Here is a 23,442-nt window from a genome sequence, read left to right as displayed (position 1 = left end):
GGTTACCGGGGGGGGGGGGGGGTTACCGGGGGGGGGGGGGGGGGGGGTTACCGGGGGGGAGGGGGGTGGGGGGTTACCGGGGGGGGGGGGGGGGTTACCGGAGGGGGGGGGGGGGTTACCGGAGGGGGGGGGGGGGTTACCGGAGGGGGGGGGGGTTACCTGGCTGAGCTGCGGCTGCCGCCGCCGGCTGGCCGTGTAGAGGTACCGGGGCGGGATGATGGCGCGGCGCAGGGGGCCCAGGTCGCAGGCGGCGGGCAGGAGGCTGAGGCAGCCGTCATGGGCCACCCGCCGGCACCAGCAGCAGCGGCTGTCGCAGAGCCGGGGCTGGGAGCCGCACTGCAGCCCGCAGGCCGCACACGAGTTACACAGAGGCAGGTTCCCGCGCACCCAGTGGTGAGGCTGCAGCCCGGGGGGAGGCCCGGCGCCCGCCTGCCGCCCGCTCTCCCAGGCCGGGCTCGGGGCCTGCGCGCTCTCCTTGCAGCGCAGCCGGCGCTGGGCTCGGGCCTGACAGGCCTCATGGACACAGAGGCCGCAGCTGAGGCAGGAGGAGCCGAGCAGCGCGGCCTGGCCGCACAGGCTGCAGTAGGTGGGCGCGGGAAGAGGTCGGTGTAGAGCCAGGAGTGCCCGGAGCCGGGGCAGTGCCGGGAGCCCGGGCCCAGTCCCCGGCCTCGCCTGAGCGCGTCCTCCCGCCGGCCCGCCTGACGCTGCACCAACAGGTCAGCAGCACGGGCAGCAGCACCGCGGCCGCCGTCCACAGCAGCAGCCCGGCCCCGGGCCAGTCCCCGGCCTCGCCCTGCGGCCCTGCCGCCCGCTGCTCCCCGCCGCCAGCCGCTTGCTCCATCCGGCAGCGGGGCCCGGGCCCGGGGGAAGCGACCCGATCAGCGCCGGGAGCGCGCGGCAGGGGGCGGGGCGGAGAGCCGGGAGCGCGCGGCAGGGGGCGGGGCGGAGAGCCGGGAGCGCGGCAGGGGGCGGGGCGGAGAGCCGGCAGCGCGCGGGAGGGGGCGGGGCGGAGAGCCGGGGGCGCGCGGGAGGGGGCGGGTCGGAGAGCCGGGAGGGGGCGGGGCGGAGAGCCGGGATCGCGCGGGAGGGGGCGGGTCGGAGAGCCGGGATCGCGCGGGAGGGGGCGGGGCGGAGAGCCGGGAGCGCGGCAGGGGGCGGAGAGCCGGGAGCGCGCGGCAGGGGGCGGGGCGGAGAGCCGGGGGCGCGCAAAATCGGCGGAAGCGCGCGGAGAGCCGGGGGGAATCGGCGGGAGCGCGCGGAGAGCCGGGAGCGCGCAAAATCGGCGGGAGCGCGCGGAGAGACGGGCGCGCGCGGTGTCAGCGGGGGCGCGCAAGGGGTGAGTAGGGGTTTTACACACAGGCCCTTCGGCCCATCATGGCTGTACTGGCCCTCAATCAGGGAACTATCCCAATTCCTCCTCCACCCTCGGAGTGAAAATGTTTGCCCTCCACTTGGGAAAAGTTCCTCCCTATCCCCCTCTCCACCCCCCTCACAATCCTGTACCTCACCAGGTCCCCCTCAGCCTGACCAGCCGCCTCCCCGCGGACACGCTCCCCCCGGGCACGCTCCCCCCGGGCACGCTCCCCGCGGGCACGCTCCCCGCGGACACGCTCCCGCGGACACGCTCCCCCCGGGCACGCTCCCCCGCGGACACGCTCCCCCGCGGACACGCTCCCCCCCGGGCACGCTCCCCCGCGGGCACGCTCCCCCCCGGGCACGCTCCCCCGCGGACACGCTCCCCCCCGGGCACGCTCCCCCGCGGACACGCTCCCCGCGGACACGCTCCCCCCCGGGCACGCTCCCCGCGGACACGCTCCCCGCGGACACGCTCCCCGCGGACACGCTCCCCGCGGGCACGCTCCCCGCGGGCACGCTCCCCGCGGACACGCTCCCCGCGGACACGCTCCCCGCGGACACGCTCCCCGCAGGCACGCTCCCCCGCGGGCAGCCTCCCGGGGAATCTCCGCTGCACCCTCTCCACGTCCTTCCTGTGGATGTGGGGGGCTGGCTGGGCCATCCCGCGGGGCTGTGGGTCTGCGTGTGGGCCAGACCGGGCAAGGACGGCAGATTTCCTTCGTTAAAGGACAGCAGTGAACCAGATGGGTTTTTACAACAATCGACAACGGTTTCATGGTCTTCATTAGACTTTTAGTTCCAGATTTTTATTAAATTCAAATTTCACCATCTACCACGGCGGGATTCGGACCCGAGAGTCCCGAGCATTCCCCTGGGTCTCCGGCGACAATACCACTCCCTCTCCTGTTGTCTCGGGGAAGCAGCCAGTGGTCATCTGGGACTTTGGTAACTTTACTCACTTTTACTCCGCAATCTAAAACTGACAGTCTGTGGTGTCGATGCTGCTGTTGGCACCAGAGGGTTTGTATGAAGGCTGGAATAGAATAGAAATGAATTGTTTGTATTACAGAGGAGCTGTCCGGATTGAATTCTGCTGAAGAATGGGTGAGATTTGTTTCGATCTGTGGACTGTTTCTTCTGGGTGAGATATCTACTCCTGCAGTGAGACAGTGGGGGCAGAAACTCATTGACAGGACAGTCTCTCTCTCACACACAAACATACTGACTGACTGAAGCCTCCCTTATTATCTGCCAAATAACCAGATGTTAAGAAAACAGCGTCCAGGTGACGTGGAGACGTCTCGTGTAAATCCTTGTCAGACTGGCAGTGTGTGTGGAGAGGAGAGGAGACACAGCATTCCCGGGAAACAGAATGAGCTGGTTTGTCATCCTCTGCCTGGGCTTAACCGGCCTGACCCTCCTAACAGGTATGTCATTCCACTCACAACATTACTACTGATTCACTCACAAGATAAAACATAGAAATAGTTTGACTAACGTTTACAAATATTGCAGAATGTAAATGAATAACACTTGCTCATTGCTGCATTAATTTGTGTGCAGAACAAGTTGGGTTATACTGATTTGTTTTGAGTAAATGTTTGAGAATGCTTTCTGTGTAATTGTTGCAGTTACCTTACCCTGTGTCTGGAATTCCTGAATAAAGATCTCTGCTCCTCGGCTTCCCGCCTTCCTCAGCTGGGTGAATCTTACCGCCTTATCCCTTCTCCTTTCTCCCGAATGTGTTGATACAGTTTTCGCCTGAAATTCATTGGATAGTTTCATGTGAACCGCTCTCTGTGGGAGCAGATTCCTCATTCTCCCTGTTCACTGGGTTTATCAGTGACTGTCTGCACCCCGTCACCCCCAGCTTTGGAAACTGTTCCCATCAAATTCATTTGGAATTCTGAAGCTCCTTGTTTCCAGGAGCGAAGCCCAGTCTCTTCATCATTCGTTGATGAACGAGCTTCCCAGTTCTGGTCGCTTCCCAGAGACTTTTCCAGTGTCTCTCTGATCGTTTTATATTATGGAGACTGGACCTATTGGAAATCAACTCCAAGAGCAGTCCAGGCAAACTTCTACTTTTCAATTCTCTCCCTCTGGGAATTCACCCCAGTGTTGTGTGTTTTTGGGGATTTATTCTGGACACCAGCCTCCCAGTCTCTCTGCTGTCAGATTTCTAATTGTTTCTGAGAACTCATTGCTCTGAGAGTGTGCAGCTTGCTCTGGAAGCTGTGAGCTCCTCCCGGCATCGACAGGAATGAAAGAAGACGTTGTGCAATAACCTGCAGTGTGAATTCCTCAATAAACACAGAGCCCAGGACAGAATCTCAGCTCCACGTCCAATCTGCCCTTTCACAAAACCATCTTTTATTTTCTCAGAGTCATCCCCGATTTTAAGCGAGACGGAGGCTAAACAGCTTCTGCAGACCAAGCGGAGCGATCGGGCAGTGAAAGCGGGATTTCCCGATGAGGGTAAATGGTTTATTCTGATGGAGTTGGTGCGACAGGAACTGCATTTTTTAAAAATATCTTTTTTATTCTCCTTTTTCACATTTTCTCCCAAATTTACACCCACCAACAATAAACAATAATCAGCAACAGATATGTCAATCCCCATGTCAATAACAACGATCCCATCCTCCCACCAACCCCCAAACATTAGCCCGCATGTTCCCATAAACAAATGACAAAAAGGAATCAGGAATCGCCCACAGTCACCATTAACACACACAACCCCCTTCCCCCCAACTCTCCCACCCAACCCCCCCAATTAATGTTCGATGTTATCCAGTTCTTGAAAGTGCATAATGAATAACGCCCATGAATTGTAGAACCCTCCATCCTTCCCCTCAGTTCAAACTTAACCTTCTCAAGAGTCAAGAATTCCAGCAGGTCCCCCGCCACGCCAGGGCACAGGGGGGAGAGGCTGCTCTCCAACCCATCAGGATCCGCCTTCGGGCGATCAACGAGGCGAAGGCTACAACATCTGCCTCCGCACCCGTTGACAGGAACTGCATTTAACCTGCCCGTAAGCAGGCTGGTGTTGGGTCTGGTGGGGGAGCTAGCCCAGTGACTGCTGTCACTGTGGGATGTACTGATTGTCCTTTAGTCCTGGGCTGCTCCCGCTCTGAGACAGTCTCTGCACCACACCAGAGTCTACACTTGCAATAAATTGAGAAAGTTAACCCCATCGACATCACTAACATACCATTTATTTTCTAAACACAGGAATACCTGATCTACCTCCAGACCCTGGAGAGACGGTCGGAGGAGCAGTTTTATGAACACTGGCTGAATCCTCACTGTAACAGGAACTGGGTGCATCCAGTCTAGGGTGAGCCAGCAGTGTTGTTGCAGGTAACAGCACCAGCCTGCACCCCGCAAATCTCTCCCTCTCTCCCCCCTCTCTCTCTCCCTCCCTCCACCTCCCTCCCCCTCTCTCTCTCCCTCCCTCCACCTCCCTCCCCCTCTCTCCCTCCCTCCATCTCCCTCCCCCTCTCTCTCTCTCTCTCTCTCTCTCTCACACTCTCCATCACCCTCTCACTCCTCTCTCTCACTCTCCCTCCATCTCCCTCTCTCCTTCCCTCCACCTCCCTCCCTCTCTCTCTCTCCCCCCTCTCTCCCTCCCTCCATCTCCCACCCTCTCTCTCTCTCTCTCTCTCTCCCACTCTCCCTCTCTCTCTCCCACTCTCCATCACCCTCTCCCTCCTCTCTCTCTCTCTCTCCCTCCCTCCCTCTCTCTCTCTCCATCTCCCTCTCTCCCTACCTCCCTCTCTCTCTCCATCTCCATCTCTCCATTTCCCTCTCTCTCTCCCTCACTCTCACTTTCTCCCTCTCTGTCTCGTTCTCCCTCTCTCTCTCTCTCCCCCTCTCCCTCTCTCTCTCCCCCCTCTCTCCCTCCCTCCCTCCATCTCCCACCCTCTCTCTCTCTCTCTCCCACTCTCCCTCTCTCTCTCCCACTCTCCATCACCCTCTCCCTCCTCTCTCTCACTCTCCCTCTCTCTCTCCCTCTCTCTCTCTCCCTCCCTCCCTCTCTCTCACTCCCTCTCTCTCTCTCTCTCCCTCCCTCTCTCTCTCCATCTCCATCTCTCCATTTCCGTATCTCCCTCCCTCTCCCTCTCTCCCTCGCTCTCTCTCCCTCCCTCCCCCTCTCTCCCTCTCTCTCTCTCTCTCTCCCTCTCTCTCTCTCCCTCCCTCCCCTCTCTCCCTCTCTCTCTCTCCCTCCCTCCCCCTCTCTCCCTCTATCTCTCTCCCTCCCTCCCCCTCTCTCCCTCCCTCCCCCTCTCTCCCTCCCTCCCCCTCTCTCCCTCTCCCCCTCTCCCTCTCTCTCACACACACAGTGAGACAGCCTGCACTTGCACTTTCTCTTTCCTGTACAGCCTTGGATACACTAATAGTAAAGTTTTCCAATCTCTCACCATTTAAAACATATTTGGTGTTTCTATTTTATTTCCAAAATGGGTTCATAGAATCACAGAATCCCGATATCGCAGAAGGAGGCCATTCAGCCCATCGAGTCTGCACCAACCCTCTGGAAGAGCCGCCTACCTAGACCCACTCCCCCACCCTATCCTGTAACCCCACCTAACCTTTTGAAAACTAAGGGGCAATTTATCATGGCCAATCCACCTAACCTGCACATCTTTGGACTGTGGGAGGAAACCGGAGCACCCGGAGGAAACCCACGCAGACACGGGGAGGATGTGCAGACTCCGCACAGACAGTGACCCAAGCCGGGAATCGAACCTGGGACCCTGGAGCTGTGAAGCAACAGTGCTAACCCGGGTCCCTGGCACTGTGAAGCAGCAGTGCTAACCCGGGTCCATGGCGCTGTGAGGTAGCAATGCTAACCCGGGTCCCTGGCACTGTGAGATAGCAGTGCTAACCCGGGTTGCTGGCACTGTGAGACAGCAGTGTTAACCCGGGTCCCTGGCTCTGTGAGAAAGCAGAGCTAACCCGGGTCCCTGGCGCTGTTAAGCAGCAGTGTTAACCTGGGTCCCTGGCGCTGTGAGACAGCAGTGTTAACCCGGGTCCCTGGCACTGTGAGACAGCAGTGTTAACCCGGGTCCCTGGCTCTGTGAGAAAGCAGAGCTAACCCGGGTCCCTGGCGCTGTGAAGCAGCAGTGTTAACCCGGGTCCCTGGCACTGTGAGAAAGCAGTGCTAATCCGGATCCCTGGCACTGTGAGACAGCAGTGTTAACCCGGGTCCCTGGCACTGTGAGACAGCAGTGTTAACCCGGGTCCCTGGCACTGTGAGACAGCGGTGTTAACCCGGGTCCCTGGCACTGTGAGAAAGCAGTGTTAACCCGGGTCCCTGGCACTGTGAGAAAGCAGTGCTAATCCGAATCCCTGGTGCTGTGAAGCAGCAGTGCTAACCACTGTGCCACCGTGTTGCCATTATTTGACATTTCCCTCTATACGCTTCCATCTGGTTTTCGATTTAACCTGTCCATATCCATTTGCAGTCTCGTGTCCCTGCACCATCCACTTCTCCAGTTAACTATCACCGTGTAAATTGAAGACATTACACTCAGTCTGTGTGTCTAAGTCATGTATATAGATTGTAAATACCTCAGGCCTGATAACTAATCCTAGCAGCATTTCACTTATTGCTGCCCAGCCTGAAAATGATCCATTTATTCCTGTTTTTAGTGTTATCCACAGCTCAGTAGGCAGCACCCTCACTTCTCACTCAGAAGGTCGTGGGCTCAAGTCCCACCCCAGGATTTGAGCACAAAATGAAGGCTGACACTGCCAGTGCAGTAGTGAGGGAGTGCTGCATAGTTGGAGGTGCTGTTTCTCAGACAAGAGGTTAAACTAAGGTCCTCTCTGTCCGCTCTCTGAAATGGATGTCCAAGATATCAGAACTGTTTTGAGGAAGAGCAGAAAACGAGATGATGTGGTCATTATCATATCACTGTTGATGGGATCTTGCTGTGCGGCGTGGCCATGGATACAGTGCTATTTCGAAGGATCCGTTTAGACTCGATGGGCCAAATGGCCTCCATCTGTATGGATTATGATTACAACAGTGACTGCACATTAAAATCTCTTCAGTGTTTGTAAAGCACATTCCGATGCGCTGTAGCTGTACAAGGTGCGATAGAAATGCAAGACTATCTTTTTCTCTTTGTTCTCTGTCCATTAATCATTCCTCATTCCATGCTCTTACTCAGCAACATGAGTATTTACTTTGCATAATAATCTGCGTCGCCTTATTGAATGATTTTTGAAAAACCAAATATATCACATTCACCAATTCTCCCTTATCTACCTCATTAGTTACGTCATAAGAACTAGGAGCAGGAGTCGGCCATCTGGCCCCTCGAGCCTGCTCCGCCATTCAATGAGATCATGGCTGATCTTTGTGGACTCAGCTCCACTCTCCGGCCCGTACACCATATCCCCGAATCCCTTTATTCTTTAGAAAGGCATCTATCTTTTTCTTAAAAACGTTTAAAGAAGGAGCCTCAACTGCTTCACTGGGCAAGGAATTCCAGAGATTCACAACCCTTTGGGTGAAGAAGTTCCTCCTAAACTCGGTCCTAAATCTACTTCCCCTTATTTTGAGGCTATGCCCCCTAGTTCTGCTTTCCCCGACCAGTGGAAACAACCTGCCCGCATCTATCCTATCTATTCCCTTCATAATTTTATATGTCTCAATAAGATCCCCCCCGCATCCTTCTAAACTCCAATGAGTACAGTCCCAGTCTACTCAACATCTCGTCATAATCTAATCCCCTCAACTCTGGGATCAACCTAGTGAATCTCCTCTGCACTCCCTCCAGTGCCAATATGTCCTTTCTCAGGTAAGGAGACCAAAACTGAACACAACACTCCAGATGTGGCCTCACCAACACCCGATACAATTAAACGTCCTCAGAACATTCTAGCAGATTTTGAAAATAAAGTTTCCCTTTCATAAATCAGAATTAATTCAGCTTAATCATCTTGTTTCTTTTAAATTTAGAGTACCCAATTCATTTTTTTCCAATTAAGGGGCAATTTAGCATCTTCAATCCACTTAACCTGCACAACTTTGGGTTGTGGGGGTGAGACCCACGCAGACACGGGGAGAATGTGCAAACTCCACACGGACAGTGACCCAGAGCCGGGATCGAACCTGGGACCTCAGTGCCGTGAGGCAGCAGTGCTAACCACTGCACCACCGTGCTGCCCAATCATCTTGTTTCTTAGTTGATATGAAATCTTCTAACTCACAGATTTGATGCCAGAATATTTTTCTGGAACTGAGAGATTTGTGGTTTCCCTGGAGTATTTACACACAGCTCGCTCGAGGTGACTCGAGTGAGGGAGCGAGTCAGCACCTCCAATATCATACCCAATCCTGGTTCATCGATGATCAGAAATCTCTCTCGTTTCATTTTATTTTTTGGAAAGACTCCTCCCTGTCTCAGATTCCATGTCGGCATCACCAAATCAAACCCCCCCACCCCCACCTGGGGTGTGTTATTAGTGGTGGTGCACAATAGTGACCGGATGGAGTGTAGAGCATCAGGGAGGACTTCCTGCCAGCGAGAGGCTGGGAGGTTCCTGGACCGTAGGGCCAGCTGGACGGCCCTCCAAACCGTCCCGTTCTACTTGCCCGTTCCCCCGGGGGTTATAGCTGGTTCTCCTGCTGGAGGCGATACCCCTGCTGAGCAAGAACTGACGCAGCTCATCGCTCATGAATGAGGATCCCCTGTCACTGGATGTAGGCGGGGAAACCAAACAGAGCGAAGTTGGTGCTGTGGGCCTTGATGACGGTGGCAGACATCATATCGGGGCATGGGATGGCGAAGGGGAATCTGGAGAACTCATCGACCACACTGAGAATGTACTTGTTACGGTCGGTGGAGGGGAGGGGCCCTTTGAAATCCACACTGAGGCGTTCAAAGGGGCGGGAAGCCTTCACTAGGTCCGCACGATCTGGCCGGTAGACGTGCGGCTTGCACTCCGCACAGACCTGGCAGTCCCTGGTGACTCCTTACTTCCTTGACGGAGTAGGGCAGATTGCGAGCTTTGACCAGATGGTACAATCGAGTGACCCCTGGGTGACAAAGGCTGTCGTGTAGGGCCCGGAGTTGGTCCACTTGTGCGCTGGCACATGTACCTCGGGAGAGGGCGTCTGGGGGCTTGTTCAGTTTACCGGGGCGATACAAGATCTCGTAATTACAAGTGGAGAGCTCGATTCTCCACCACAAGATTTTATCATTTTTGATCTTGCCCCGCTGTGTTATTGAACATGAAGGCTACCGACCGTTGGTCCGTAAGGAGAGTGAATTTCTTACCGACCAGGTAATGCCTCCAATGCCGCACAGCTTCAACGATAGCTTGGGCCTCCTTTTCGACGGATGAGTGTGGAATTTCAGAGGCATGAAGGGTGCGGGAAAAGAATGCCACGGGTCTGCCTGCCTGGTTTAGAGTGGCGGCAAGGGCGACGTCTGAAGCGTCGCTTTCTACTTGGAAAGGCAGTGACTCGTCCACTGCGCGCATCCCGGCCTTGGCGATGTCTGCTCTGACGCGGGCGAAAGCATGTTGTGCCTCGGCCGCTATGGGGAATTGGATGGACTGAATGAGTGGGCGGGCCTTGTCCGCATAGTTTGGGACCCACTGAGCGTAGTAGGAAAAGAACCCCAGGCAGCGTTTGAGGGCCTTGGGGCAGTGGAAGTTCCATGAGGTCGCACATGGACCCGGGAGGAGAAGATGGCAGCTCCCATTGTGCATCTGGCGTGGGGGAGGGGGCGATAGCGGGTGCGATCGCAGCGACTGCGCGGGCCTGGCACACAGCCGCGAAGTGGCCCTTTTTACTGCAGGCGTTACAAACTGCAGTGTGGGCCGGGCAGTGTTGGCGGGGGTGCTTCTGCTGACCGCAGAAGTAGCAGCGGGGACCCCCGGGTGTGCGCGGATCGGCGTGCGGCGCAGGCGTATTGCGAAGGCAGGGCCCCGGCTGAGGAGGTCATCGGCGGGGTCCAGGAGGGATAGGAAGGGATAGAAGAGTGGGCAGCGCGGTGGGAGGGGTACGATTGTACATTACGGGATGTGACCGTCATGGAGAGCCCCAAGGTTTTCGTCTCTGCTAGTTCGAGCGTGACCCCTTCCAGCAATTGTTCTTGGATGCGGTCCGATGCAATCCCCATCACGAAGGCATCGCGCAAGAGGAGATTCGCGTGTTCGGCGGCCGTGACGGCCTGACAGTCACAGTCCCGGACGAGTGGAATTAGGGCCCGCCAGAAGTCTTTGATGGACTCACCAGGTAGTTGCGAGCGGGTGGCGAGTACATGCCTGGCGAAGAGCATGTTCGCCTTCTGCGCGTAGTGTTCCTTAAGGAGTTCCATTGCTTTTGTGTAAGTCATTGCGTCTTGGATCAACGGGAACACGCTGGAGCTCTGTCTGGAGTACAGGACGTTTATCTTCTGAGCCTCCGTTGGCGCGGGGTCCGCCGCGTTGATGTAGGCCTCGAAACAGGCCAGTCAGTGAGTAAAGTCTTTCCTGGCGTTGGGCGAGTGCGGATCCAGCTGCAGGCGATCGGGCTTAATTCGGATATCCATTCTGTGGAAAGTCTGACTAATAAATTGATGCACGATCAATTGCACAAAGGCTAAAGTTGGGTACAACTGTGGCTTTATTACAGTCGGATGCGTGGCCTCCTGCTGCAGCTGGCGAAATGGCAGGGCACTGGAGATCACGCATATTTATACCGTTCTTCGTGGGCGGAGCCAGCCGGCAGGAGCTACCGGCGAACCTGTAGTGCAGGTCCTACCTTACATCTCGTATTACAGTGGTTCACCACAGTGAGGCAGGGGAGAGAGAGTTAGCACCTTCAGGGGAGGGGGAGAGAGAGTCAGCACCTTCAGGGAGGGGGGAGAGTGAGTCAGCACCTTCAGGGGAGGTGGAAAGAGAGTCAGCACCTTCAGGGGAGGGGGAGAGAGAGTCAGCACCTTCAGGGGAGAGAGAGCCAGCACCTTCAGGGGGGCGAGAGAGAGAGTCAGCACCTTCAGGGAGAGAGAGAGTCAACACCTTCAGGGAGAGAGAGAGTCAGCACCTTCAGGGAGAGAGAGAGTCAGCACCTTCAGGGAGAGAGAGAGTCAGCACCTTCAGGGAGAGAGAGAGAGTCAGCACCTTCAGGGAGAGAGAGAGTCAGCACCTTCAGGGAGAGGGAGTCAGCACCTTCAGGGAGAGAGAGAGTCAGCACCTTCAGGGAGAGAGTCAGCACCTTCAGGGAGAGAGAGAGTCAGCACCTTCAGGGGAGAGAGAGTCAGCACCTTCAGGGAGAGAGAGAGAGTCGGCACATTCAGGGAGAGAGTCAGCACCTTCAGGGAGAGAGTCAGCACCTTCAGGGAGAGAGAGAGTCGGCACCTTCAGGGAGAGAGAGTCAGCACCTTCAGGGGAGGGAGAGAGCACCTTCAGGGGAGAGAGAGAGAGAGAGAGTCAGCACCTTCAGGGGAGAGAGAGAGTCAGCACCTTCAGGGGGAGAGAGAGTCAGCACCTTCAGGGGAGAGAGAGAGAGAGTCAGCACCTTCAGGGAGAGAGAGAGTCAGCACCTTCAGGGGAGGGAGAGAGCACCTTCAGGGGAGAGATAGAGTCAGCACCTTCAGGGGAGGGAGAGAGAGAGTCAGCACCTTCAGGAAGAGAGTCAGCACCTTCAGGGAGAGAGAGTCAGCACCTTCAGGGGAGAGAGAGAGAGTCAGCACCTTCAGGGGAGGGAGAGAGTCAGCACCTTCAGGGGAGAGAGAGAGAGTCAGCACCTTCAGGGGAGGGAGAGAGTCAGCACCTTCAGGGGAGGGAGAGAGTGAACAACTTCAGAGGGGTGAGGTAAACCCTTGAATGGAAATGTGAGATGTGTGAATCTGTGTTGTCCCCCAAACAACTCTTCTCCTTGGGCTACTTTATGTCCCCAGTTTGGGTTGGAGGGACCCAGGGTGGTGCTGCATTCTGGACTGAGCTAAGAGGAACTCAAATCACAACAATCTCATCACCTTTGAACTCTAACCTGTTGCTCTCTGTTTAGGTGCGTCTGGCATCGACCTCAGGCAGCGGATTGAGGCTGAATCATTTACGTCAGAGATTCACTTTGGAAGCTCCACCTTTATTCGATAATTGCTCAACAAGCTTTGCTCTGCATGTGTAAACTTTAACCGTATCTGAATTTGCTGAAGCACCAGGGTTGAGAATGACGGAGTGATTGAGGAGAGAGAGTGAAGGATGGTGTTATAGTTCCTGAAGGGGTTGACATTGAGACTGACCCCTGTCCAGGCTCTGCAGCGTCTCGACCCCCAGCCACAGCCTCCTGTTTACATCCATAACCTGAGGCTTTGTTTGGTGATATTTAGAAGACTTTTGTTTGTAGTTTGGACTCCTTTCAGTCCAAACCTTCACCCCAAACCCACCAGAGGTCTCCAGTGACAGTGCGCCCACCAGAGGTCTCCAGTGACAGTGCGCCCACCAGAGGTCTCCAGTGACAGTGCGCCCACCAGAGGTCTCCAGTGACAGTGCGCCCACCAGAGGTCTCCAGTGACAGTGCGCCCACCAGAGGTCTCCAGTGACAGTGCGCCCACCAGAGGTCTCCAGTGACAGTGCGCCCACCAGAGGTCTCCAGTGACAGTGCGCCCACCAGAGGTCTCCAGTGACAGTGCGCCCACCAGAGGTCTCCAGTGACAGTGCGCCCACCAGAGGTCTCCAGTGACAGAGCGCCCACCAGACGTCTCCGTGACAGTGCGCCCACCAGAGGTCTCCAGTGACAGTGCGCCCACCAGAGGTCTCAAGTGACAGTGCGCCCACCAGAGGTCTCCAGTGACAGTGCGCCCACCAGAGGTCTCAAGTGACAGTGCGCCCACCAGAGGTCTCCAGTGACAGTGCGCCCACCAGAGGTCTCCAGTGACAGAGCGCCCACCAGACGTCTCCCGTGACAGTGCGCCCACCAGAGGTCTCCAGTGACAGTGCGCCCACCACAGGTCTCCAGTGACAGTGCGCCCACCAGAGGTCTCCAGTGACAGTGCGCCCACCAGAGGTCTCCAGTGACAGTGCGCCCACCTGAGGTCTCCAGTGACAGAGCGCCCACCAGAGATCTCCCGTGACAGTGCGCCCACCAGAGGTCTCCCGTGACAGTGCGCCCACCAGAGGTCTCCAGTGACAGTGCGCCCACCAGAGGTCTCCAGTGACAGTGCGCCCACCAGAGGTCTCCAGTGACAGTGCGCCCACCAGAGGTCTCCAGTGACAGTGCGCCCACCAGAGGTCTCCAGTGACAGTGCGCCCACCAGAGGTCTCCCGTGACAGTGCGCCCACCAGAGGTCTCCAGTGACAGTGCGCCCACCAGAGGTCTCCAGTGACAGTGCGCCCACCAGAGGTCTCCAGTGACAGTGCGCCCACCAGAGGTCTCCAGTGACAGTGCGCCCACCAGAGGTCTCCAGTGACAGTGCGCCCACCAGAGGTCTCCAGTGACAGTGCGCCCACCAGAGGTCTCCAGTGACAGTGCGCCCACCAGAGGTCTCCAGTGACAGTGCGCCCACCAGAGGTCTCCAGTGATAGAGCGCCCACCAGACGTCTCCCGTGACAGTGCGCCCACCAGAGGTCTCCAGTGACAGTGCGCCCACCTGAGGTCTCCAGTGACAGTGCGCCCACCAGAGGTCTCCAGTGACAGTGCGCCCACCAGAGGTCTCCAGTGACAGTGCGCCCACCAGAGGTCTCCAGTGACAGTGCGCCCACCAGAGGTCTCCAGTGACAGTGCGCCCACCAGAGGTCTCCAGTGACAGAGCGCCCACCAGACGTCTCCGTGACAGTGCGCCCACCAGAGGTCTCCAGTGACAGTGCGCCCACCAGAGGTCTCAAGTGACAGTGCGCCCACCAGAGGTCTCCAGTGACAGTGCGCCCACCAGAGGTCTCAAGTGACAGTGCGCCCACCAGAGGTCTCCAGTGACAGTGCGCCCACCAGAGGTCTCCAGTGACAGAGCGCCCACCAGACGTCTCCCGTGACAGTGCGCCCACCAGAGGTCTCCAGTGACAGTGCGCCCACCACAGGTCTCCAGTGACAGTGCGCCCACCAGAGGTCTCCAGTGACAGTGCGCCCACCAGAGGTCTCCAGTGACAGTGCGCCCACCTGAGGTCTCCAGTGACAGAGCGCCCACCAGAGATCTCCCGTGACAGTGCGCCCACCAGAGGTCTCCCGTGACAGTGCGCCCACCAGAGGTCTCCAGTGACAGTGCGCCCACCAGAGGTCTCCAGTGACAGTGCGCCCACCAGAGGTCTCCAGTGACAGTGCGCCCACCAGAGGTCTCCAGTGACAGTGCGCCCACCAGAGGTCTCCAGTGACAGTGCGCCCACCAGAGGTCTCCCGTGACAGTGCGCCCACCAGAGGTCTCCAGTGACAGTGCGCCCACCAGAGGTCTCCAGTGACAGTGCGCCCACCAGAGGTCTCCAGTGACAGTGCGCCCACCAGAGGTCTCCAGTGACAGTGCGCCCACCAGAGGTCTCCAGTGACAGTGCGCCCACCAGAGGTCTCCAGTGACAGTGCGCCCACCAGAGGTCTCCAGTGACAGTGCGCCCACCAGAGGTCTCCAGTGACAGTGCGCCCACCAGAGGTCTCCAGTGATAGAGCGCCCACCAGACGTCTCCCGTGACAGTGCGCCCACCAGAGGTCTCCAGTGACAGTGCGCCCACCTGAGGTCTCCCGTGACAGAGCGCCCACCAGAGATCTCCCGTGACAGTGCGCCCACCAGAGGTCTCCCGTGACAGTGCGCCCACCAGAGGTCTCCAGTGACAGTGCGCCCACCAGAGGTCTCCAGTGACAGTGCGCCCACCAGAGGTCTCCAGTGACAGTGCGCCCACCAGAGGTCTCCAGTGACAGTGCGCCCACCAGAGGTCTCCAGTGACAGTGCGCCCACCAGAGGTCTCCAGTGACAGTGCATCCACCAAGTTACTGCGAGGAAATTGAGCGGGTGGAGTGGGAAGCTTTGACCACCCGTTTTGGCCGAATATTCACAGGACCGAGGTGGGGGTGGGTGGGGGGGGGGGGCTAATAAAGCTCGGGGAGTCCAAAGTAAGTAAAACTAAACAATTTATTTTCCAACAATTATATACATGAGCAGCGGTAGAACCTGAAATCCCTTTCCTGTCACTCAGTTCCACACTGGCCGACCTTTTATACAAGTACAGATAAGTGTCCCCGCCCTTAGCGGCCTCGCATTCCTCCAGGAGCACCGGGAAAACGGTCATCCCCTCACCCTGTGTCCCGTGCTAGTGAGGGGGGTGCACTACTCGTACAGAGTCTCCCCCTTCACCCTGACCTTTGTACTCTGGGAAATAGGCAGTGCCCGGGGTTAAAGTTGAGGGAAATGAGTGGATTTTGGGAAGGATTTAGTGCGGAATGGGAAGAGGTTGGAGAAAGAGGGAGATTATTATCAGCTCATTATGCTTAATGCAGGTGATTTCTATGAAACACAGAGTGAAATATTAAAGTGTATATTTAGTGCTTCAATGTCAAAATGCAGTTTGTCATGTTTTTTATAAAATCTACACATTGAAGGCGCAATTCAGCCGAAAAGGAAAAGGTTTCAGTGTTATTCTGGATGGCTTTGGTGGGGGGTTTTGTGTAGGTCGCATTGATCACAGCTTGTATTCACCTGTATTAGTTCCAAACAGGAGCCCCCATGTGAATCTTGCCATCCCAGTTTCTCTCGCTGTCGATTCACCGGACGTTTCCCGTCGGGGAGCTGCTTTTAAACATTCCCTCACCACTCTGTCCCAGTCAGCACACAAGCCTGGCAACGCACACACCTGCTCCTGGCTGTGGGGATGCCAACCTGGCCAGGCTTCACGACACCGCCGATGCGAGGTGGAACACCCGGTTCTCCCAACCGGGTCGGAGGACCAGCAGCAGGGTGAGCTATACCACCTGGGAGGCAGTGGCAGTGTGGGCAGTGTGACCAGGAGGACCAGCGTCCAATGTCGGAGGTCGATGAATGACCACCAAGCTCAAGAGTAAGTTACCACCTCTCTCCTGGCATCAGTTCCACCTGCCCCCTCCCCTCCCCCGCTACATTACTGGCTGACACCTCCCACTCTCCCCATGTGAATCTTTGTGCTTATTCCTCAGCACCCACCAGCACAACCCCACATAACACCTGCTATAGACCCCCCTGACCCATCGAGGGTGTAGCTCACATTGCCCTCTTTGCACCACAGGAGAAGAGAGCGGGAAACAGAGAAGACAAAAGACAGAGCACCAGAGATTCGAGCCCTCCCTCCCACCATGAGAAACAGGCGCTGAAGACTGCAGGGTTGCCCGAAGAGAGAGCAGTCACTGTCAGGCCAGGGTTTAGAGAACCCCAAAGTATCATGGAGTTCACCTGACCCACAACTTTTACTAGATTGTGGTTATGGGGAGCACACGGGCCGACTTTATAGGTGTGATGCACCCCATACCGTACTTTTAAATTAAAACACTTTATTTATGAAACCAGTTAGCACTTTATAAACCCACAGTAAACATCTTAACAACTATCAACACTAATAAATCCCCAAAGAATACAGTACTCTATAAGTAACTCTTAATCTTTCCTTGCAACATCCATAAGACAAAAAGAACCCTTTTTGCAGAAAGACATCAGGTTTAACTTCACTACTGAGACAGTTACCACGTTGAAATCACCAAATGAACATTCATAATCTTGCAGAGATTCATACACAACTTGCTGTGGCTGCAGCGTCTCCAAATCTAAAACAAAACTAAACCCACCCTGTAGCTGCGAGCCCAAAGCAAAAGTAAAAGCTGACACAGCCCAGCTCCACCCACTCTCTGACATCACTGATAAACACCCATTTCTTAAAGGTACATCCACTACAGCTATTCGATAAAAAACACCCATTTCTTAAAGGTACTCTCACATGACAGTCACCAACAGCGAGATTGGCTGAGGATCCGCTGCCGCTTCACTCAGATGACCTGACTCAATTGTTCCAGACAATTGTCCTTCCCTCCCATTGGCCACATGTCCGTTTTCTCGCAGGATCAACATCTGAAGAGGCCGGACCATCCGGAGTCACCCCCTCCCCGCACCCCCACCACCCAAGAGACTACCTCGGAGGAGAGCTCTCGGAAGAACACCGACGGAGCCCCACAGCTGTCACGCGCACCTTCCACCGGCACAGAGACACACACCTCGGTGGGAGTAATTAATGGACAGACTTCTGGGGTACAATCTGGTGAACACCACACAGCTGCCGATGCACATCGGGTGGAGGCAGGAACTCCCAGGCGAGACAGCAGTTGGAGGTCAGCTTGGTCCCAGCCAGAAGCTGAGCCAATGGGTGAGGTCCTCCCAGTGCTGATGCAGATGATAGGACACAGCCGTAACATTCAGGACGGGCTGCCAGCGAGATTCTGGCGAGTGCGAGGCCGATTGGAGGAGTCCCAAAGCCTTCAGGCACAGGAGATGATGCCGACAATGCGTGGCACCCAGGCCAACCCTGCAAGGGTGGCGACCCAGTGGAAAACCTGGAGCACGACGTCCGTGCCTTGAGTGGTGGTATGCAAGGCATGGCTCAGTCTGTGACGGGCATAGCTAAGAGCCTCGACATCATGTCCCAGTCAATGAGGGGCATGTCCCAGGCTGACCAGCCAGACTCTTTGATTCAGGATTTCCCATGGCATAGCCCGTGATGTCATTTTGATAGACTGAGCAAGCAGCCAATCAGCTGTTTTAAAATCCCGGGACAACTTCTATTCCAGATTGGGATTGGTGGTGCCTTTCAGAAAATTCTGGAACAAAAGGTAGTCTCCATTTTGTCTCAGTTGTGCATAGCCTTGGAGAGCAGCAGAAGCAGAGTCCGGAACCTTCTGTGAAGGTTCAACTCTTGCTGTAAATGCTGCAAGCATTCTCTCCAGTCAGGCCATGCAAGTTAAATCTCTCCCAGAAAGACTGGGATCTCCTTCTCTCATATACATCACTGAGATTCTCCCCATCACGCCTGTGAAGGTTGAATTGCTGATTGAACGACCACGGGCTGGTCTGAAGGTTTAAGGGCGGGATTCTCCGGGGCCGAAATTGGGAAAGGCGATTGGATGATGAATTGGTTCCGACGCCAAAATTGCAGCAGGCACCAATTTGACGCCAAATCCCAATGCTCCAGCACCTTTACAGCGACGTCAATCCGATCCGGAATGCACGTACAGTAAACACCGTTTGCAGATCATTAGCGGGCCCGACCCGGTATTCCCCGGGGTCTCCGCGTTGCTCCGCCTCCGATGGGCCGAGTTCCGACGACGAGGGTCACTTGTGCTTTTCAAATTCGTGAAACCGGCGTCGTGGCTGCTGAGGGAGAGAGAGGGGGGACGGAGAGGGGGGGACGGAGAGGGGGGGACAGAGAGGGGGGGACGGAGAGGGGGGGACGGAGAGGGGGGACAGAGAGGGGGGGACGGAGAGGGGGGGACGGAGAGGGGGGACAGAGAGGGGGGGACGGAGAGGGGGGGACGGAGAGGGGGGACAGAGAGGGGGGGACGGAGAGGGGGGACAGAGAGGGGGGGACGGAGAGGGGGGACAGAGAGGGGGGGACGGAGAGGGGGGACAGAGGGGGGGGGACGGAGAGGGGGGGACGGAGAGGGGGGGACGGAGAGGGGGGACGGAGAGGGGGGACAGAGGGGGGGAGGGTCAGAGAGGGGGGACGGAGAGGGGGGGACAGAGAGGGGGGGACGGAGCGGGGGGACGGAGAGGGGGGGACGGAGAGGGGGAGACGGAGAGGGGGGACGGAGAGGGGGGACGGAGAGGGGGGGACGGAGGGGGGGGGACGGAGCGGGGGGACGGAGAGGGGGGGACGGAGAGGGGGGGACGGAGAGGGGGGACAGAGAGGGGGGACAGAGAGGGGGGGACAGAGAGGGGGGGACGGAGAGGGGGGACAGAGAGGGGGGGACGGAGAGGGGGGACAGAGGGGGGGGGACGGAGAGGGGGGGACGGAGAGGGGGGGACGGAGAGGGGGGGAGAGGGGGGGACGGAGAGGGGGGGACAGAGGGGGGGGAGGGTCAGAGAGGGGGGACGGAGAGGGGGGGACAGAGAGGGGGGGACGGAGCGGGGGGACGGAGCGGGGGGACGGAGAGGGGGGGACGGAGAGGGGGGACGGAGAGGGGGGACGGAGAGGGGGGGACGGAGAGGGGGGGACGGAGAGGGGGGGACAGAGGGGGGGGAGGGTCAGAGAGGGGGGACGGAGAGGGGGGGACGGAGAGGGGGGGACGGAGCGGGGGGACGGAGCGGGGGGACGGAGAGGGGGAGACGGAGAGGGGGGACGGAGAGGGGGGACGGAGAGGGGGGGACGGAGCGGGGGGACGGAGAGGGGGGGACGGAGAGGGGGGACGGAGAGGGGGGGACGGAGCGGGGGGGACGGAGAGGGGGGGACGGAGGGGGGGACGGAGAGGGGGGGACGGAGAGGGGGGACGGAGGGGGGGGGACGGAGAGGGGGGGACGGAGCGGGGGGACGGAGAGGGGGGACGGAGAGGGGGGGACGGAGCGGGGGGACGGAGAGGGGGGGACGGAGAGGGGGGACAGAGGGGGGGGAGGGTCAGAGAGGGGGGACGGAGAGGGGGGGACGGAGAGGGGGGGACGGAGCGGGGGGACGGAGAGGGGGAGACGGAGAGGGGGGACGGAGAGAGGGGGGACGGAGAGGGGGGACGGAGAGGGGGGGACGGAGAGGGGGGGACGGAGAGGGGGGGACGGAGAGGGGGAACGGAGAGGGGGAGACGGAGAGGGGGGGACGGAGAGAGGGGGAGACGGAGAGGGGGGGACGGAGAGGGGGAACGGAGAGGGGGGAACGGAGAGGGGGAGACGGAGAGGGGGAGACGGAGAGGGGGGGACGGAGAGGGGGGACAGAGGGGGGGGAGGGTCAGAGAGGGGGGACGGAGAGGGGGGACAGAGGGGGGGGAGGGACAGAGAGGGGGGACGGAGAGTGGGGGACGGAAAGTGACCAACCTCGCCATAGTTTGCTGATAGTTGTGCCACTGGCCGGGGGGCTTGTGCCAGGGCCGGGGGGAGTAGTGGGGGGCGGCCAAGAGGTGGGCTGTGGGGTCGGGGTGGATGGCCAGCTGTACGGGCAGCTCCAGCACAACCAGTGCCATCTTGTTGGCAGGGATGAGTGTGCGTGGGGAGTGTAATGTGTGGGTGCGGCTGGGATGAGTGTGTGTGGGGAGTGTAATGTGTGTGTGTGGCTGGGATGAGTGTGCGTGGGGAGTGTAATGTGTGTGTGTGGCTGGGATGAGTGTGTGTGGGGAGTGTAATGTGTGTGTACGGCTGGGATGAGTGTGTGTGGGGAGTGTAATGTGTGTGTGCGGCTGGGATGAGTGTGTGTGGGGAGTGTAATGTGTGTGTGCGGCTGGGATGAGTGTGTGTGGGGAGTGTAATGTGTGTGTGCGGCTGGGATGAGTGTGTGTGGGGAGTGTAATGTGTGTGTGCGGCTGGGATGAGTGTGTGTGGGGAGTGTAATGTGTGTGTGCGGCTGGGATGAGTGTGTGTGGGGAGTGTAATGTGTGTGTGCGGCTGGGATGAGTGTGTGTGGGGAGTGTAATGTGTGTGTGCGGCTGGGATGAGTGTGTGTGGGGAGTGTAATGTGTGTGTGCGGCTGGGATGAGTGTGTGTGGGGAGTGTAATGTGTGTGTGCGGCTGGGATGAGTGTGAGTGGGGAGTGTAATGCGTATGTGCGGCTGGGATGAGTGTGAGTGGGGAGTGTAATGTGTGTGTGCGGCTGGGATGAGTGTGTGTGGGGAGTGTACTGTGTATGTGTGGCTGGGATGAGTGTGTGTGGGGAGTGTAATGTGTGTGTGCGGCTGGGATGAGTGTGTGTGGGGAGTGTAATGTGTGTGCGCGGCTGGGATGAGTGTGTGTGGGGAGTGTAATGTGTATGTGCGGCTGGGATGAGTGTGAGTGGGGAGTGTAATATGTGTGTGCGGCTGGGATGAGTGTGTGTGGGGAGTGTACTGTGTATGTGTGGCTGGGATGAGTGTGTGTGGGGAATGTAATGTGTGTGTGCGGCTGGGATGAGTGTGTGTGGGGAGTGTAATGTGTGTGCGGCTGGGATGAGTGTGAGTGGGGAGTGCAATGTGTGTGTGCGGCAGGGATGAGTGTGTGTGGGGAGTGTAATGTGTGTATGCGGCTGGGATGAGTGTGAGTGGGGAGTGTAATGTGTGTGTGCGGCAGGGATGAGTGTGTGTGGGGAGTGTAATGTGTGTGTGTGGCAGGGATGTGTGAGTGGGGAGTGTAATGTGTGTGTGCGGCTGGGATGAGTGTGTGTGGGGAGTGTAATGTGTGTGTGGCTGGGATGAGTGTGTGTGGGGTGTGTAATGTGTGTGTGTGTCTGGGATGAGTGTGTGTGGGGAGTGTAATGTGTGTGTGCGGCTGGGATGAGTGTGTGTGGGGAGTGTAATGTGCGTGTGCGGCTGGGGATGAGTGTGTGTGGGGAGTATATTGTGTGTGTGCGGCTGAGATGCGTGTGTGTGGGGAGTGTAATGTGTGTGTGCGGCAGGGGTGAGTGTGTGAGGAGTGTAATGTGTGTGTGCGGCTGGGATGAGTGTGTGTGGGGAGTGTAATGTGTGTGTACGGCTGGGTGAGTGTGTGTGGGGAGTGTAATGTGTGTGTGGGGAGTGTAATGTGTGTGTGCGGCTGGGATGAGTGTGTGTGGGGAGTGTAATGTGTGTGTGCGGCTGGGGTGAGTGTGTGTGGTGAGTGTAATGTGTGTGTGCGGCTGGGATGAGTGTGTGTGGCTGGGATGAGTGTGTGTGGGGAGTGTAATGTGTGTGTGCGGCTGGGATGAGTGTGTGTGGGGAGTGTAATGTGTGTGTGCGGCTGGGATGAGTGTGTGTGGGGAGAGTAATGTGTGTGTGCGGCAGGGATGAGTGTGTGTGTGGAGTGTAATGTGTGTGTGCGGCTGTGGTGAGTGTGTGTGGTGACTGTAATGTGTGTGTGCGGCTGGGATGAGTGTGTGTGGCTGGGATGAGTGTGTGTGGGGAGTATAATGTGTGTGCGGCTGGGATGAGTGTGAGCGGGGAGTGCAGTGTGTATGTGCGGCTGGGTTGAGTGTGTGTGGGGAGTGTAATGTGTGTGTGCGGCTGGGATGAGTGTGTGTGGGGAGTGTAATGTGTGTGTGCGGCTGGGATGAGTGTGTGTGGGGAGTGTACTGTGTATGTGCGGCTGGGATGAGTGTGTGTGGGGAGTGTACTGTGTATGTGTGGCTGGGATGAGTGTGTGTGGGGAGTGTAATGTGTGTGTGCGGCTGGGATGAGTGTGTGTGGGGAGTGTACTGTGTATGTGTGGCTGGGATGAGTGTGTGTGGGGAGTGTAATGTGTGTGTGCGGCTGGGATGAGTGTGTGTGGGGAGTGTAATGTGTGTGTGCGGCTGGGATGAGTGTGTGTGGGGAGTGTAATGTGTGTGTGCGGCTGGGATGAGTGTGTGTGGGGAGTGTAATGTGTGTGTGCGGCTGGGATGAGTGTGAGTGGGGAGTGTAATGTGTATGTGCGGCTGGGATGAGTGTGAGTGGGGAGTGTAATGTGTGTGCGGCTGGGATGAGTGTGTGTGGGGAGTGTACTGTGTATGTATGGCTGGGATGAGTGTGTGTGGGGAGTGTAATGTGTGTGTGCGGCTGGGATGAGTGTGTGTGGGGAGTGTAATGTGTGTGCGCGGCTGGGATGAGTGTGTGTGGGGAGTGTAATGTGTATGTGCGGCTGGGATGAGTGTGAGTGGGGAGTGTAATATGTGTGTGCGGCTGGGATGAGTGTGTGTGGGGAGTGTACTGTGTATGTGTGGCTGGGATGAGTGTGTGTGGGGAATGTAATGTGTGTGTGCGGCTGGGATGAGTGTGTGTGGGGAGTGTAATGTGTGTGCGGCTGGGATGAGTGTGAGTGGGGAGTGTAATGTGTGTGTGCGGCAGGGATGAGTGTGTGTGGGGAGTGTAATGTGTGTATGCGGCTGGGATGAGTGTGAGTGGGGAGTGTAATGTGTGTGTGCGGCAGGGATGAGTGTGTGTGGGGAGTGTAATGTGTGTGTGTGGCAGGGATGTGTGAGTGGGGAGTGTAATGTGTGTGTGCGGCTGGGATGAGTGTGTGTGGGGAG

At 57.8% G+C, this 23,442-nt stretch overlaps 2 protein-coding genes across 2 annotated transcripts in view; one reads left to right on the top strand and one right to left on the bottom strand.

Moving 5' to 3' along the window:
• The window catches only part of dgke (diacylglycerol kinase, epsilon), a 106,733-nt gene extending 105,826 nt beyond the window's left edge, over positions 1-907 (bottom strand). Inside the window, 3 exon segments of the mRNA XM_072483887.1 lie at positions 160-596; positions 599-694; positions 697-907. Coding sequence (XP_072339988.1) covers positions 160-596; positions 599-694; positions 697-841 — 678 coding nt within the window. The 5' untranslated portion in view covers positions 842-907.
• Positions 908-1,773: 866 nt separating this feature from the next.
• c18h17orf67 (chromosome 18 C17orf67 homolog) lies at positions 1,774-12,462 on the top strand. The gene is made up of 4 exons (XM_072483885.1): positions 1,774-2,783; positions 3,739-3,835; positions 4,584-4,716; positions 12,371-12,462. Exons 1-3 carry the CDS (start codon positions 2,729-2,731, stop codon positions 4,690-4,692), a joined length of 261 nt encoding a protein of 86 aa, XP_072339986.1. The 5' UTR covers positions 1,774-2,728; the 3' UTR covers positions 4,693-4,716; positions 12,371-12,462.
• The last annotated feature ends 10,980 nt before the right edge of the window (positions 12,463-23,442 follow it).

Source organism: Scyliorhinus torazame, chromosome 18 (genome assembly GCF_047496885.1).
Source record: "Scyliorhinus torazame isolate Kashiwa2021f chromosome 18, sScyTor2.1, whole genome shotgun sequence".
In the NCBI taxonomy this organism is placed as follows: domain Eukaryota; kingdom Metazoa; phylum Chordata; class Chondrichthyes; order Carcharhiniformes; family Scyliorhinidae; genus Scyliorhinus; species Scyliorhinus torazame.
This window is presented reverse-complemented; position numbering and strand designations above follow the sequence as displayed.

What these genes read in the sequence shown, in the direction of transcription:
- c18h17orf67 (XM_072483885.1), top strand. Translation starts at nt 2,729, where the DNA reads ATGAGCTGGTTTGTCATCCTCTGCCTGGGCTTAACCGGCCTGACCCTC. An exon ending in CGGCCTGACCCTCCTAACAG is followed by an intron (nt 2,784 to 3,738) that starts GTATGTCATTCC and finishes TTATTTTCTCAG; the next exon opens with AGTCATCCCCGATTTTAAGC. An exon ending in GGATTTCCCGATGAGGGTAA is followed by an intron (nt 3,836 to 4,583) that starts ATGGTTTATTCT and finishes TATTTTCTAAAC; the next exon opens with ACAGGAATACCTGATCTACC.